This window comes from Odontesthes bonariensis, chromosome 5 (assembly GCF_027942865.1).
Source record: "Odontesthes bonariensis isolate fOdoBon6 chromosome 5, fOdoBon6.hap1, whole genome shotgun sequence".
In the NCBI taxonomy this organism is placed as follows: Eukaryota; Metazoa; Chordata; class Actinopteri; order Atheriniformes; family Atherinopsidae; genus Odontesthes; species Odontesthes bonariensis.
The window spans coordinates 35,838,117-35,855,048 of record NC_134510.1 but is presented as its reverse complement, the minus strand read 5'-3'; the positions used below and the strand labels follow the sequence as shown (position 1 = coordinate 35,855,048).

Here is a 16,932-nt window from a genome sequence, read left to right as displayed (position 1 = left end):
GAGGTTTTTAAGCTAATTTCAAGATCACTTTTAACTCAAAAGTCCTAAATATCACATCTTATTTCAAGAAATCTTGACAAGCCGATTTTTACTAGTTCCATTGGCAGATTTTTTTGCTTATTTCAAGCAAAAGCATCTTGTATTTGTTGTTTTTCTTACTTATTTTTGGAGGGGCATTTTTCCAGTCTAATAAAGGGACTTCTTTTGCATGCTTTTCCCTTAATAAATAAACTATTTGAGAAAATAAACATCAAATTGAGCAAGAGTCATTCACTAGAACAATAAAATACTGATTTCATAGCATTATATGCTTCTAAAAAGGTGCCCCAGAGATGGGGGGATCACACGACTCAGCCTGTAAGGTGTTGGAAGGGAGGCTTCGGCTGACTGTTGAACCTCGTGTTCAGGAGGAGTGGTGGGACTTTTGTCCGGGCCGTGGAACAGAGGAGCAGATCTCTGAGGAGGTCATGGGAGTGTGATGCTTATGGGAAGGCTTATGACTGTATCACTCCAGAGATTTTGAGGGTTTTTTTATCTCTCTGCTCTTTTCGGATGATGTGGTTCTGTCGGTTTCCTCAAGTCGTGACCTTCGGTGCACCACAGAGAATTTTTGTAGTTCCCAACAGCTTCAACTTTGAGGCCATGAGTGGGTCATCGCAGAGGAGTTGAAATCTTGGGATCTTGTCCATGAGTGACTGTAGGATAACATGAGAAACAGACAGATTGATGAGAGCTTTGTCAGCTGTAACCTCACCTATGGTTCCCACCTTTAGGTCGTGACCTAAAGAATGAGATTCAAGCAGCTGAGCTTCCTTTGGAGGGTTGGCTGCGTAGCTCAGAGCACAAAAGCAGTCTGCTGAGGTGGTTAGGGCATCTGATTAGGATGCCTCCCGGTCACCTCCTTTTGGAAGTGTTTCAGGCACTTCCAGCTGGGAGGAGGCTGGGAATACCAAGCCAGGATCCCCCAGCTGGAGCTGCAGAGAGGGACGTCTGGGTTTCCCTTCTGGACCTGTTGTCTCCACAACCTGACCTTGAATAAGCAGATGAAAATGGATGGAAGGATCCACGGATTGATATTAAAAAAACAAGAGGAGCTATTTTCTGCTCTTTACGTTCCTTAAAAAGCTTTAATTGAATTGAATGTATATTCTTAAGTAAAGCAGTCTTTGCACAATAATCTACAATAATTTAATCTACCTCTGACAAGCTGATATTTAGAACTATGAGGCCTGGATGGCTGGCTCTGCAGAGGGGCTGTCCCAGGCTTTCTATAAAATCTGCCTTTAAAGGGATAGTTTGCCTCTTTTGACATGAAGCTGTATGACATCCCATATCAGCAACATCATTTATGAACATCTTCTTACCCCCTGCTGCGTCCTGTGAGCAGAGCTCCAGCCTCGTTTTGGTGTTGACGAAATAGCGCCAAGCGTTTGTGAGGTCTGATTTTTTCCTGGAGAACGATTTTGTGATGCAAATGTATTACTCTTTTGAACGCATATTGTTTTGAGAAGCAAAACACTTTATTTTTTAAACCCCAGCCAACTAGCCGGACTACTTTCATCAACACCAAAACGAGGCTGGAACTCTGCTCACAGGACGCAGCAGGGGGTAAGAAGATGTTCATAAATTATGTTGCTGATATGGGATGTCATACAGCTTCATGTCAAAAGAGGCGAACTATCCCTTTAACCTCATGGCACAGACAGATGCGAGGCCAAAAGGCTGCTGAATTCTGCTGTTTATTGTTAAAATCTCTCTCATTTGCATAACTTAGCATGGCCCACAGAGAGTTGTGATTAAACACACAGATATCACACATAACCTCAACAAAAGGAACTTTAACATAAGCTGTCACTTAGGTGAACTGTTTCTCTCTCTTAAGGCGCACAGTGCAACACAAAGTGCGTGTGTGTGTGTGTGTGTGTGTGTCAAACCATCCTCCAGAGTACAAATTTAGAAGGAGACTGTTATAGTGCAAGAACTTGCATAACATTTGCAACAAGAACGTCTGAGCCAACTCCTCTGTAAAAATAAAAGATTACCCAAGACTTTCACAAGCCAAGAAAACACCAGCATGTTCACACATTAAAACGTGTGCATCAAAAGGTCCGATCTGGGAACTATTAGAAAACTGCTTATCTCTCCAGGTCTAATGAAAAGCAATCCTCCTTTTCCCCAATAATATCATTGGATATCCTTAACTCTTATGGCTACAGAAGGTGTACAACTTAAACCTGGACCTTATTTCTGGCATAAAATACGTTCATCTACTCCCCGATAACAGTTCGGTGAAAGTCGGCGTCCTTCAGACGATATTTAGATCACTGGAGATCGGCGTATATCCATATAACGGGAGAGAACAGGGCAGAGACAATACAGCCTCTAAATAAGGCATTATCTGTCTTTATTTCACCAATACTTTCATTTCAAATCTAGGCTAAAAACCTACTTATTTAGGATTGCTTTTAATACCCATTAGTATGATGACACTTTTATCTTTTTTTATCTTATTTGATTTTGTTGTATTTTATTGCTTTCACTGTTCTTTTATTCTCTTCTTTTTATTTATTACCTACTGTAAAGCACTTTGGTACATCGTAAGGCTGTAAAGGGCTGCATAAATAAAATACATTTGCATTTACATTTACAATACTTTAAGAAGAATTAATAAATGAACGCGTACTATTGCACTGATGACGTCAGAAAGCTTCCTATAAGCCCCCCCCCGATAGCACCCAATAACAACAACACGGCAGCTCTGAGCTAACAGTGCAATAGTACGCGTTCATTCATTCATTGGTCTTAAAGTATTGGTGAAATAAAGACAGATAATGCCTTATTTAGAGGCTGTATTGTCTCTGCCCTGTTCTCTCCCGTTATATGGATATACGCTGATCTCCAGTGATCTAAATATCTTCCGACTTTCACCAAACTGTTCAATCGGTGAGTAGATGAAGGTATTTTATGCCAGAAATAAGGTCCAGGTTGAAAAAAACCCCGAACTTCTCCTTTAAAACACAAGCAGACACTTGTTTGTGTCCACAGTGTTATGCCCCATAATGACCAGCAAACGGCGCTGTTGTACCTTCCTTCTTTTGACCCATTGGCCAATGATTAAAAAGGACTAAACCCTGGTATGCCTCATCTCTGGCTGTCTGTGTTTGTTATGTGGGAGGCTCAGAAGTCTGGTTTTATGAATTACATTTAAAGGTTTCATTCGTACTATCTCTGACTAACATTGTCTGACAATATGGCTCATCTTAAACAATCCACGACTTCCTTTACTCTCACGACTTTTGAGTCGCTTTTCACAAGAAGCCTAAACGGCACAAAACGCCGTTATCAAGTTAAAGCTATTACTGCACCCACTGCGATTATTCAATTAGATGTGGCACACGATGTGACACCAACAGATAAACAAGTGTCACGTGAGCCTTTCTCTGGAAAATAATGTCATTTAGATTCATCAGTAAAACTTTCATCAACAACGTCAGTGATGTGGAAAATGCTCTAATGTTACACTGATTTTCAGCCTTTTTCCCCCACCAGCTGAAGACACTGTTTGAAAACAGGATCTCCCTCTCACGACAGCCTGAATAAAACTGTTCTTCTTGCTAAAATCGCCTGAAAAGTCCCTTGTGCTCCGTGGTCAGAGTCTTATGTCTTTGTGAGCGCCTGAGGTTTCGTAGACTTACTGAAATTGACTCAAAAATGGCCGTGTTTTACTCTCCTGTGATGTATGTTTTCTATTTGTCGACGTTTGTTCTAATTTGTGTATTTCTGCTGACTTTCTTTCTTTCTTTTTTCTGTATTTTATACAGTTCCTCTTTGACCTTTGTGCTGATATGCTTGTATTTCCCTCGTGGTATTGGGTTGTATTTTCAAATGGCTGCTTTAGAAATGTGGAATATTTACACTGTTGAATAAATCTTGATTACATTTTGATGCTTTCTTGTTGAATTCTGCAGCTCTGTTTTGTATTTTTTTCCATTGGCAATAGTGCAGTGTTTAATATTTGCTCCATTTTGTGTATTTTCACTGACTTTTGTGATGTTTTTTAATTTTGTTAAATTGGTTTTCTTACTGAATTCTGTGTTGCTGATGAGTTTGAGCTGCTCTCAGTATATTTTGTACTGTTTCTACACATTATTCTTGATGACTTTTGTGTGTTTTGTAGATATTTTCTTGATGAATATTGCTCTTTCTCATATTTTCTTTGTGCTCTCTTTGATCGTTGTTCTTTTTTCCAAATTCGCACTGATTTCCATGTTCTTTTCTAATGGATCTCGTGATGTTTGTGTGTATTTTCTTGAGTTTTGTGCTATTTGTCTTAATCTTAAGGTCCTTAAATGGTTTATACAATAATTTTGTGCTGTGGTAACTCTCTTTTCTGTTTGCTGAGTTTTATACCAATTTGTAAATATGTTTTTGGTGGCTTTTCTGTTGTTTTGTGCATTTTCTTGTTAAACTTTTCTCTGTTTTAGAGAAAACAGAGAAAGGTTTTCTCTAAAACAGAGCTTGGTGATCTCGTCCCGTTTGGCATGTATGTGCTATCAAGCATTGTTCTGTCTTTCATTCCTAATTTGTAAGTATTACATTTGTGGTCTTTAATGTTGTTTTTGTGAAAATCTGTAATTTATTGTTGACTTTTGTGCTGTTTTATGTGCGCTTTATTTCTCATTCTTTTTCCTTTTTACATGTTGTCTATTCTATTTATGAATGTGTGCAGTTTAAAGCGTCTTTTCGAACTCTATCATGACGTTTGCATGCGTTTGTGTTGAATTGTGTGCTGTTATTTTTCTGTAGTTTCCTTCTAACTCGTTAGCATTTCTGTTGCACTTCTATCTTTTTTTGTTGTGAGTTTGTGAGTTTTGTGAGCAGTTTGAATGTCTCCTGAAAAGGTTTTGAACCTTCTGCAGGTCTGAGGAGTGAACACGGGGCGGGTCCCTGTGTGTGTGGTGAGCAGAATAATTTGGTTTGACTGACAAGCACGTCTTGTTTTGCCTTTTGCGCGCTCACGAGACATATACAACTTTGTTCCTTGGAAACGACTTCAGTGAAGTGACGGTTTATCAAGACGTTCGCTTAACGGCAAAATCACGGTTTTATCACGAGATAAACAGAGTGAGCGCTTATTGCCTTGATTAGTCGCCGTGGAGGGGTGAACAGATTCGTTAATTAGCCAACCAGAGTTTGCGGCTGCCGGTTGGACTTTGACTTTGTTGGCTGTGGAAACTAACTTCAACCAGCTAGCGAGTGACTGAGCTTTGCTAACAGGCTAACTAGCTGAGCTGAGCTGAGCTGAGCTGGGCTGAGCTGAGCTCGCGGGAGCACAAACGCCGAACGGCAGTCTGGCTCTCCGTCTGTCGCTGCAACAACTTAAAAGGAAGGACCCATGAAAGAGAGCAGGCGGCTTCGGAGGCAAGTACACAAAGCCAGCGTGCAACACATGAAGCTAATGATGACTTTTGAGCGACGGACGGTTGACTGGACCGTTGACGCGCTCTTAACGTTTTTTTTTTTCTTTTTACCTCAACGTTCCAAACGGCTCTTTAACGTTTTTTTTTACCTCAACGTTCCAAACGACCGTTAGCGCATGAAAGCGGGCTGGGTTATTAGAATAGTGACAGTGTATATAGAGGTGGGGGGATACCGGGGTGGTCTGTGGGGATGAAAACGACTCGTTATGCGTTTCCTTGTGATGCTTTTTAACGTTAACAAGCCGACACGGGTTGAGTTAACATCCGCTTTGAGAGAGTGCCGAACGCCCCGGCGTCATGCTTTCTTTCTTTCTTCTCCGGGGCTGTGCCTGGTTCGGTTTTTCTGTTTTAACACCAACTGCTCCCAGTAATGTCAGGTTGCTCAATTATGCTAATGGCTGTGGTGTGTGTCTTCACAGAGCTCAGTGCGCAGAGGAAGAAGCAGCAGCCCCTCATTCTGTAGGAACCTGATGGATATGTGCGCCAGGAGGTGATATGGCAGATTTGAGGCAACGAGGCAGGAAATTGGAGTAAAGCTGAAACATAAGGCTTTGCTACCCAGCGGCTGGGGTAGTGTGTGTGTGTGTGTGAAAGAGAGAGAGAGAGAGTGTGTGTGTGCTCTAAGTGCCTATGGCGGAGTTTGGGGATGACGGCAGCCTGCCTCCATTGAACCTCGGGGGTACGGCCGTGCCCGGCGACGAGGCAGCGGGGAAGACGCATTGCGTGGAAGTGTCGGTTCTGAATGGAGACTGTGGGATATCAGAAAAAATGGTCGGTTCCAGATCCCTCGTCTCACCTGGCAGCCAAAGCAGGGTGGAAAACGCCAGCAGCCCCGTCGGAGAGGATGCCAAATCAGAAATCCCCCGCAGGAGCAGCATTATTAAGGTAATCGTTGAAAACTGTGACATGCATTCTGGTGGGCAAGCCTGCGTATTTCCACTGAAAACAACAGTTTGTTTGAAGTTCCACCGCAAAGCATGAGAGCCTAAACCTCTTAAGCTGTGTCTGCTGCACACATCCTATAGAAGCTTTTCTGTAAGGTTTCTGTACCTCATGCTCATCCTGGGACAGGTGTTTCCCACAGCAAGCACTGATAATGAGGTCACCAGAAAGCATATCCTGTGCTATGTCTGAATATTTTGTAATAAGAGTTTGAACTGCAGAGCTGGGCTTGTAATGTGGCCATGATATGTATTTCTGAAGAGGCAGGATGTGAATCCCAGTGTGGAGAAACGGATGTTCACGAGGGGCCTGTGGCTGAATGTACAATGGTCTTTGTGTTAGGCAGATGTATGACAGATTAAAACACGTTAGGGGATCCAGTTTGCAGCTATAGTTTCTGTTCGCGTTACTTTTTTTTTTTTTTAGCAAAATCTATGTGAAGAATGATCAGAGATGAAGGCTGTTTTCCCTTGTCAGCAACATCTGGACAAAAAACACAGCTCTTGAACGCAAAGACAACATCATACTGGCAGCTGGGATGTGCGATCCCTGCCAGAGGACATAAGTTTGCAGCGCAGAAAGGAGCGTTTGTCAGTACATTATTCAGCATGGTGAAAAATGTAAACAAAGCTACGTTTGTATGAAGTCGGATCATCCTCGGTTCAGTTTTTAGTGTCCGACATATTTCTTCCTCTTCTTGGTGTGTTTTAATGAGGCCCAGCGGGGGGTCATATATCACAGCCGGTTCTTGGTTTTGGTTTTGTGTGTCATGACTTTTAGAGAGAATGGTTACGACACAAAAAGTTGTCCGATCTCCTGCGATAAAACATTTCCATCCTGTTGGGAGTGGTCTCCTCGCTCCCATCCTCAGAACACGAGGGCTCAAAGACTATGCAACTGTTTTTAAACCTTTTTGACGTGTGCTTTCGGGGTCATTGTCAGCTTGATTGTTAGTTCTTCCCTTTGTATCACATCTGTAACTGGATGATTCCAGTAGAGCTCCCCGGCAAACTTAGACTGTTAAACAGCTGTGGATTGGAACAAAGTTAGTATGAGATTATAGCCTAAACATTTTGGGCTGTAAATGTTATTTAAGATCCCTAAATGAAAGGCATCGGACAACTGATCAGCTCAGTGCACATGCTGCTCATTTCTATGGATGTCTTATCCGGGTGTCAAACCTATTTATGATGTGGTGTTTCCACTCAATGTGAGTCTTTGTTATGGGTGTCCAGGCTTCTGATGATATTTGTTCAGTAGTGTGTAAACTCGGATCCTTTCAGCCACCAGTGGACTGTTCAGGAACTTGGATGAGGTGTTCACATGCCACTAGGGGTGGGCGAAAAAAATCGATTCATGTATATATCGCGATTTTTTTATGGGATGATTTTAAAAATCGATTTATTTATTTTTTTTTTTCTCCCCGGAATCGATTATATTCCGTCATATCCGTGTCCAGAAAAACTTCATCAATTCATTACATTAAGTCATGTTAAAACTAGCCCACATTTGTGCTGTGTGGACATTTCAATTGATTTTCTAACTGTAAACTTTAAAAAATGCCTCTTTTTGTCTCGGTTGAAATAAATGTCAGCTGCTGGACTGCCTGACACAGACTGATGTGCATTGTTTATGGGAACGACATTCATTCTTGAAGTGTACGATTCAACTTGTTTGTTTTTTAAGAAGGAAAAGAAAAATTGCAATTACTGATTAAATCGAATCGCAATACTTGTAGAATCGCAATTATCAAGAATTCAAATCGAATCGGTATCTTAGAATCGTGACCAAAGCATATGGTCCCACCCCTACATGCCACAGTATTTCTGGTTTCCATCAGAACTCTCCAGGTAGCATGTAAAAGGTTTCCGAAAGCAGAATCCCACATATATGTGCAGAGCATAGCTGGGATATTAAAAAGTCTACACGAGTGCTCGAGAACAGTCGCTGCCCCTAACTCTGCCTCTAAATTAGATTCTGTGTGTGTGTGTGTGTGTGTGTGTAATTACAGACATTTGGAAAAAAATCGATAATGAAATTGTATGCAGGGCTAAAGAAGTGTTATTTACAGATTCACCCACCACTGAAGCAGGCCTTTCCACACATGAACACCGGAGATTTTCCAGAGAAAGCGCAGACGGTTTGCTCTGGACTTTGCCCGGAGCTGCTGTCCACATGAGCACATCGCAGCGGGATGGAGATGTGAGGGAGGAGATGCAGGGGAATGAGTGTCAGTGCGTGACGCAGAAAGGATGCTGTGGAAATGTTGAATTCATCTGCCTTCCGCACAGCTGCTGCAAACGCTCTGAAATATCTGCTGAAACATTCAGACATCAGAGATTTGACGAGCAGCAGTCAATTGGCTGTTGTTAGCAAAGGGTATTATTACAATAAAACAAAACATTTGTAATCACAGAAAACCTTTGATAAGGACGCTCAGCCTTAGCTAGGCTTACGTATCTTTAAGGGGATGTGAAAACGGTGAGCTTCTGCCCAAAGGTTTCCAAACTGCTCCATCGTGCACGTGTGATATTTAGCCTCCAGCCCAAACTTTGCGCTTTAGTTGACTTATTTCATAAGTGCAGACACTGGGAGCATTGCTCAAGGGTACCTAAGATGATGACACTTCCTCAGTGCATTCGTTAGCAGTTTGTTGAAAACCTCGGAGACACTTTCTCATGCTCCTGTCAGCAGTCTGTTCAGCAAAGCTTCCCAGTGCTGCTGTGGCTGTCGCAGCATCGGATTATAAAGGCAAATTAGGAAATGCTAAGGAGGCGGTTAGCTGTGTGTATTAACCAAAGTCGTCAGTCTTTCAAGGAAATATTTTCAGGCAAAGACTCAAAGCAGCATCGGGACGAGCCGCACAGATGCCGCGGCATTTTGAGACCATTTGTTTTACTTTTTTAACTCTCCATTTGATGATAAGTTCTAAGTGCTTTGTGGTGAAAATACTCGGCTTAACTGTCTGTTTAGACGACAGCATGTGTGTACCGAATGAGTCTAGTGGTTAAGAAATAGTTTCCAGGATTCCAGAGTAGCTGTTTCCTCTCAAAGCACCGGTGCTCCTGACTGAAAATGGAACCAGCACCAGCACAGCATTCAGCAGCACTGCTTCTGTAGACTTCACTGCAAGACTTTCTGATCCCTTCCATCCCAGCTGCATTACAGATAAATAAAGGATTAGGTCATAAATATCCAGTTTACAGAAAATGCCTACCTTGTTGTTTCATTTCAAAGTAAAAGTGTGTGAGATGAGGTGGTGCTTTAAGAGGAAAAATCAAGGTAAACTCCTTTATGCCATAAGTCAGTCAGTGTGTTGAGATGTATTTAACCCTCATACCTGATTTAAAACACAACTTCATTTCTGAAAAGGGACATTTTTGTCCCCTTCTAAAATGATCCCCAAATGACCATATTTTCATATTTTTTTCATAAATCTTTTCTTCCACTTCAGTTCTGATCATAACTACCAGGCTTTCAATTATTAAAAAAAAAAAAAAAACCTTTAAATACCAGTGTATATGAGGTAAACAACAATTTCTGTTAAAACACACACACAAAAACTGCTGTATTTTCAATGTATGCAGTGCAAAGTGAAATATTCTATGGGGGATTATTAGGTCTGGGATATAGTTATAGATATATAGTCATTGATGAGCTACAACATCAGTTTTTACAGCTTTTTAATTTTTCTGCAATGGCAGATTACAGAAACGGCTCCCATAGACATCCATAAAAATATTAATATATGATGTTTTTAGGTCGTTTTAAAAGGGGACAAAAATGTCTCTTTAAAGAAATTAAGGAGTTTTTTTTTCTACACAATGAAAAATTGCATTGTGTATGATGTGTGTTTGAAATTTGAAAAAATAGTAAAAAATGCACAACTGGACCAAATATGATGAGTATCACTATCTACAGTGTGAAATCAGAGGTGAAAGTACACCCCAAGTGGACCAAAATGTCCCCCATCAGGGATTAGGCTTAAACTAACGAATTGTGTCACTTCTGATGGGCTGCAAACATGTCGTTTCTGAGAATCAGATTCACTTCAACAATCCTTTTTCAATCGATACAACTTAAGCATGTAAAGAACGGCAGCTTTTAGCTCTTCTTTTAGGTCTGCAGTGTGGTTGGATGCACTAAGTTTTATTGATTAGCAGCATCCTGCATTTAAAAAGCTTCTGGCAGATGTGCTGCAGTTGCATCTGTCCCCTCCTAGTTTACTGCATCACACTTGTCGAGTGGTTCGTGTTAAATGTTTGTGGCCGAGTTTGCAAACTAGTTTTCTAACTAATATTGGGCCACAACGCTGGCAGATGATGTGCGCGGTGCTTCTTTATTGGCAGGGCTGCAACCTAAAGTACTGCAGCTGCTGTGCGTTGTGCAAAGTGGAAGAACATTCCACATCTTCTGGTGAGCCTGAGCTGAATATTGTTTTACCTTGTACACTATGCAACTGTTGCACATCTGGATGAAACCTTTTTCAAACAAAGATCAGCCGCTGGCTCCAGGTCCGATTCACATTGTAAGTTATCAAAACTTTGGATTCGGCTTCACCTTCAGGCATTTCGACTTCGGGTTTTTTCTAGTTTCGAACTCGTTAATGCTCATTGGGGAGCTTTTATTGTATTTGCCGTTTTTCATCAACTTATTTAACATGAACTGCTCTCAGCTCCGCTCCAATCAAACACGCACCGGTGCATTTTATTCACTGTGTTGTCCACAGAGCATAACCACAGCATAGTGCCATAATGACTCCTGACAGATGTCTGAAATCAATACCTCTTATTTTAGTGGATTTTATATTTGGCTTGTAGAGGGTTTGTGAATTAGTTGGAGTCAGAGATTTGGTTTTCTGTCTGCGGTCAGTGAGCTTTAAAGTAAATCTTACCATCTCTGGTAAATCTATGGAAAAATGAAAGTGTCTGGTATGTTCGGGTGAATTTTAGTGTAATTGTTTAGGGTGACAGCTCCGCCGTCTGATACCTCGGTGACGTTTCTCAGCTTTGTTTACATTCTTTGGCATTGGACCGCTTTCGATTGCTCACATTTTTTTTGCCGGCAGGTTTTACAAGGACGACATTCTTGACACAATATGGAGGTTGAACTTTGCCGTGACCTCTGTCTGGGCACCGATGAGCCCATTATTGACCTTTCTTCCTCGTAAAGCTTGCAGCAATCTCTTACCACACAAGGACTTACCTCAGTTCTCAGGCTGTGTGAGTGTGGTTTATGTTAGTGGGATGTCAACGTCTGCAAGCTAAGATGTTTTCTATTCAACTTAAAGCATTCTGTCAAAGGAGAGGCAGAGAAAGGCTTTCTTAGATAAAAACCTATTATTACTATTTAGTATTTAGGATACAGTATCAGAGGAATCGGTGCAAAAGAGGAATCACTAAAAAAAAAAAAAGCTCAACTGTCATGTGAAGCAACATGACGAAAGACATCACAATGAGGAATAAGGAATAACTGAAGCTTACTTGGGTCACTGAATGATTTTCAAGGCATTTGCTTAGCAACGCAGCACACAGATGGGTGAGTGTCCACTGAGTCACGGCGGAGATGACTTGGAATAACTTGAAGCTAAAACTCACGTCGCATTAAGCCACCATTAATAGAACTGGATGTACAGGCAGGGCTTTTAACACTAGAAATGCCAGAGAGTGTTTTACTCCAACTTGTATCATCTTTCATGATGAGTATATGCAATACTTTTAGCCTTCAGTATTATTAATAAACTAAAATAATTGAACATATTTTCCCAGTCATTAAATATGTATAACAGCAACAACAAAAAGTGGAAAAATGCTGCAGACAAACTTAATAAAAAAAGGAGCAAAGAAAGAATCATTTGAAATATGTAGAAGTTTAACGTCACCGTCGGCACAATCTCCGCTCGCAGGTCCACGCCACCTGCAGCAGTTGTCGTGCATTTTTGATAGCAGCTTAATTTTCGGTAGAGTCAGCCCTCCTTTGGATGCATTTTAGTTGCTCCTGTGGCTGACTGTGACCTGCTGAACTGCTTTCTGAGCTCTTGTGCCAGCGGTAGCATTGACTTTGTCTGGGAGACTCTGCTGCTGCTGTGCTAAATGCCTGCATTGATCCCAACCAGGTCAAAAATGTTATCAAATACAGTCATGGGCCAGTCAAGGCCACGAGGGCATCTTCAGTGTTGTGCTTTGCAGCTTTGGTCGGGTCATTTTGCCTCCCTGGATGCTCCATTAGCCGAGGGTCAGTCCGTACTTTCCCATCTTTACCCGTTTTTCACAATCCGTTCTGGGTGCCATGACTCGGAGGACATGATGCTTCTTTTCCCTTTGTGTGGACTCTTATTCACGCTTTCATGAGAATAAAGTGTTTTCATCCCCTCGGTAATGGTTGCTGTGAGTTTCCACCCCAGACGGTTCCCCTGCTTCAGAATCATCACTGTCAAGGATCTAAAGCATCTCCAAAGCCTTTGTAGCTGCCAGCGTTCTCGTCTTATCACTCTTTGAAGACGCTGTCTAAAGGCTTCTCAGCTTTCTTATCGCTGATTATCCCATTTAATCTAAATAGTTAGCCTGTTTGTTAGCAAGTGAGACAAATGCATAACTTTTTTAGTAGTTTCAGTTCTCACCGCACCAACAAAATTTGTTCAGTATCATTCAGGGATCATATTTTCTCTGCCTTTTGAGTAATTACATGAAAACAATTTTAATTGAATATACACACTAAAGTACGTAAAATGGTCAAAATGACAGTTTTTGCCTTTTTTGTGTTAATCACGATTGAAGTATCAATAAAGATCATCCGTAACAAATGCCCCTGGCACACCAACAAACCTAAAAAAGAGAAATACATTTTATGAATGGACTGCCATCGTTATTTGGACTGATTTAATCACAAAATACTCTTTGAAGCTAAAGCAGAAGTAAATAAGTAGGACGAATAAATCACATTTATTTTCACTTCTGTGGAACTGAGAATCTCATATTTGAATGTCATGAAGCAAACCAAATATGGCCGCCACGCCCTCGTCCGCATTTAGATTTTTTTCTTGACGACAGCTTTTTTTTGTTCATGACACCTCCGCCTGATTGCATAAAGTGTTGAAGTGTGGTGGTTGTGAAGGGTTGGGACCAGTGTTACCAATGCAGTGTGCCTCACTCTGTCAGAGCTCCGAGTTCTTCTTAAAGCTCTTCTCTGAACTGATGGGAGGATGTGGTTGGGACAACACCAACCACACTCTTATAGTAACAGCTGCTCCAGTTAACGACGACCTGAATATTGTAAAAGTTTTTGTTGGTGTGCATTTGTTTGTTTGCACAAGAAAAATGCCCAGCCAGTGGTTCTTGGTAGGATTGCGCGTTCAAATATAAGTACGAGTCTAAATCAGGGGGGAATAATTTGACCATTTGTCCAATAATAGGCTACATTATGGCCGTTGGCTAACGGCCTGCTGCATTACTGCCACTGCGTGGTGGTATTATCACCAAGTGCCACTTAAAAACAAGATGGTCATACAAATTATTCCACTTCCCCTTCTTTAAAGACTATTCTAAATATCAAAAAACACTGCCTCTGTTCTTGGCTGACAAAATAACACCTTTGGTTATCTTTCAAATTTACACTTCCTTAATACTCTGATATGAAAGATGATATTCTGACATGTAAAGTCAGAATATCATCTTTCATTATCATCAGGCTGCATTTGTTGCAGGTTCTTTGTGGACATGAACTTCTTTTGGTTCCCCTCCAACCTGTTAGCTTCTGTGGTTGTTAACAGTAGTTTATTCTTCCCCGCTTTTCTCCCTGTCTGCACACTAATGAAACAAACAATCTATTCAGCTATTACTGCATTATAGAGATCAAACGGTCTATTGATTAAGTGGCCTCATTGAATACAACTGATGAGCGTGTTGGCGTGAGCGCAGAGACCGTCCCAGTGTACAAGCATGGAGGTGGAGTGATTTATCAACTGTGGTCCTGTAGGCCCGACTCCGCTAAGAGAGGTGGTGATATGCCCCCTATCATAGGTTGATATTACACCACAGACCAAACCATTGATAAAGCATTTTAATGGGGGCAGACTGGAACCATTTCAAGTGGTGAATGATTTACAGTGCAGTACATTGAACTTCTCGTACAGATGAGGTCCTTTGTTTCTATGCTGTTGCTATCAGCTTCTTGTTCTTCTTTGCACGGGCTTCCTCTGTTACTTTCGGTTCAAAGCTGAGGTGAAAACTGATGAGCGTGCACGGAGTGCCGAGGCCAGATTGAGTCAAAGTGAATATATTAAGTACTTTCTGGGTGTGTTCATCAAACTAATATGTTAACATGTAGCCTACCTTAAATGTCCAGCCTAAGTCGGACCACGGGAATTCTTATTTATATTTGTTTTAACATAAATGTATTGACTGGCTATCTGGTAACTGTCTTTTCTGGTGCTGGAAACTGCTTGGTTGTGTTTCGCAGACACCTGTAAACCTGTCACTCAGGCGGTTTGAAGCCAGCAGAGGCTTGAAGCTTTGAAGTTGTGCAGCTACAGACCGCTGAACCCCTCTCCACCTTTAAGTGCTTCGATGAATAACGTAAAAAGGTGTGCCAGAGTGCAGTTTGCACAAAGCATACAAATACAACGAAGAAAATGATGAAATTAGATTTAAAGCTACGGCAAAGCATTGTTGCAAAGGTGCAAATTAGATCTGAAAATGTTCATGCTTTGCTTATTCTGAAGCTCAACCATAGCTTTGAGAACTGAACAAAGCCTGGTGATGGATGAGTTGTAACCAGGTTGCACGTGGGTGTCCAGTGAAAGGAGCAACGGTGACCCGGTGATTACAGTTTTCTTCCCACCTCAGATCCTGGCAGATAAACTGGATCCCCCTCATTGCTCCTTCAGGATTGTATTAATTTATTTCTCACAGCTCTGGTTGGAGATGTAAACGGGCTGTGATAACAACGTGTTGCTAATTATGGTGGACCTGCAGTGCTTATAGTCCTCACAGGCACAACCATATTGTATGTAATTATTCATTCAGGTCAGGGCACGTCAAAGAATGTTAAACGTGAAATTAAAATTCTGAAGCCAGAGCCTGTTGTTTTCAGATGGTCCCGCTGCCTCTCCTGCTCTTATCAACACGGCATCTTTCGAATGCCTTTGAGGGAAACTGCTGAGAAGTTGGTGTTCAGACTCTAAAATGAGCCACCTCACAGAAATATGTAACAGGGTGAAGTGATAAAGTGATGACATTTTAACATCCTAAAGGTCAGAGGCGAGTTTTGGTGTGTCAGCAACTCTTTTCAGACACTGAATAACGTTGATTGTGAATAATTTCTGTGCCGCTGGGTCATTGAAACGACTTTGTGTTCTTTACTGACAAGATAAAAACCAGTTGTGCTGCATGTAGAAACCACGTAAACCACAATGTTCTGCTTGCATAAAGCATAAAACAGCAAGGCGCTCATTCTGTTTACTGCATCAGTTGGTCGTGACACCAGGAACTCTGTCGGCTCGCCTTCAGAACTCTCCTGCTGGGATAACTCTCTTAGGTTTCACTCTCGTTGTAATGTGGTGACGTTAAGCTGCGGTGGGTTTAAAGCTGAAGTGGGCGACATGCGAACGACAGCCCGTCACATTCAAGCCTTTGCATAAAAACCTCATAAATCTCTGTGTTATTGGACTTTTCATTCGGTGCCTGCGCTGACGTTGTGGTGACGTTTACATTTGGGAGCAACTGTTCGCTGTCTCTTCAGTAACTTCAGTTGATCCTGATGGTGTCAGTTTACCGCGGCCTCAGTTCGTGACACCGTAGAAGACGACACGGCCGTCTTATCTAAATTCAGTTAAAGCTCGATTCTTCTCCTTTGTGTTTGTCGGTCGCATGTTTGAATGTGATCCAGATGGGTTTTCTGACGGCTTCATATTCACTGAAGGTTCATGTTTGGATTTTTGGACGACACTTTGGTCCATTCATTCCTCAGCTCGGGGGTCGTTGACCTACAATACTGCACGCCTCACCTGGTTATCTGAAGATGGAATGCTGTTCCACTCCATTAACACCCTTATGAGCGGTGTTCTACTGTAATATGCAACAAAGCACAAGGAAAATTCTTGTTCCAACAATAAGTATTGAGTTTAATGATCAGTAATCATGCTGCCAGCCCAACCTGTATATTAGAGTCTTCTCACAGAAGGTATTTAATAAATCCCACTGAGAGGGCAATCAATCATGAATCTAAGCTGATTGTTATGTAGATGAATGGAAATGAACTGAAATACATTGTGGTTGTGGATTTATGGAGGATTTTGGAAAGCTATGTTGTACTTGTTTCTTTTTTTAATGTTTAAATGACCTCCTGAGCTGTTTAGTCTAGTTTTATTGTACTTTCACAGCCAGGTAAAGAACTCACAGGTGAGAATGACTTAAACAACCACACATTGGTCCAGTGTGAACAAGCTTTTTACCACTTCAAGGCCAAAACTTCCCACCAACTTGTTCAGAACTGAAGAAGCCCTTTTGGGTGA

The 16,932-nt window shown here is 41.6% G+C and overlaps 1 protein-coding gene across 1 annotated transcript in view; it reads left to right on the top strand.

The window, feature by feature from the left end:
• The first annotated feature begins 5,024 nt into the window (after positions 1–5,024).
• plcl2 (phospholipase C like 2) overlaps positions 5,025–16,932 on the top strand; it is a 41,011-nt gene continuing 29,103 nt past the window's right edge. Inside the window, exons 1-2 of the mRNA XM_075466248.1 lie at positions 5,025–5,421; positions 5,900–6,365. Of these exons, the coding sequence (XP_075322363.1) occupies positions 6,111–6,365 (255 nt within the window). The 5' untranslated portion in view covers positions 5,025–5,421; positions 5,900–6,110. The remainder of the gene's footprint in view (positions 5,422–5,899; positions 6,366–16,932) is intronic.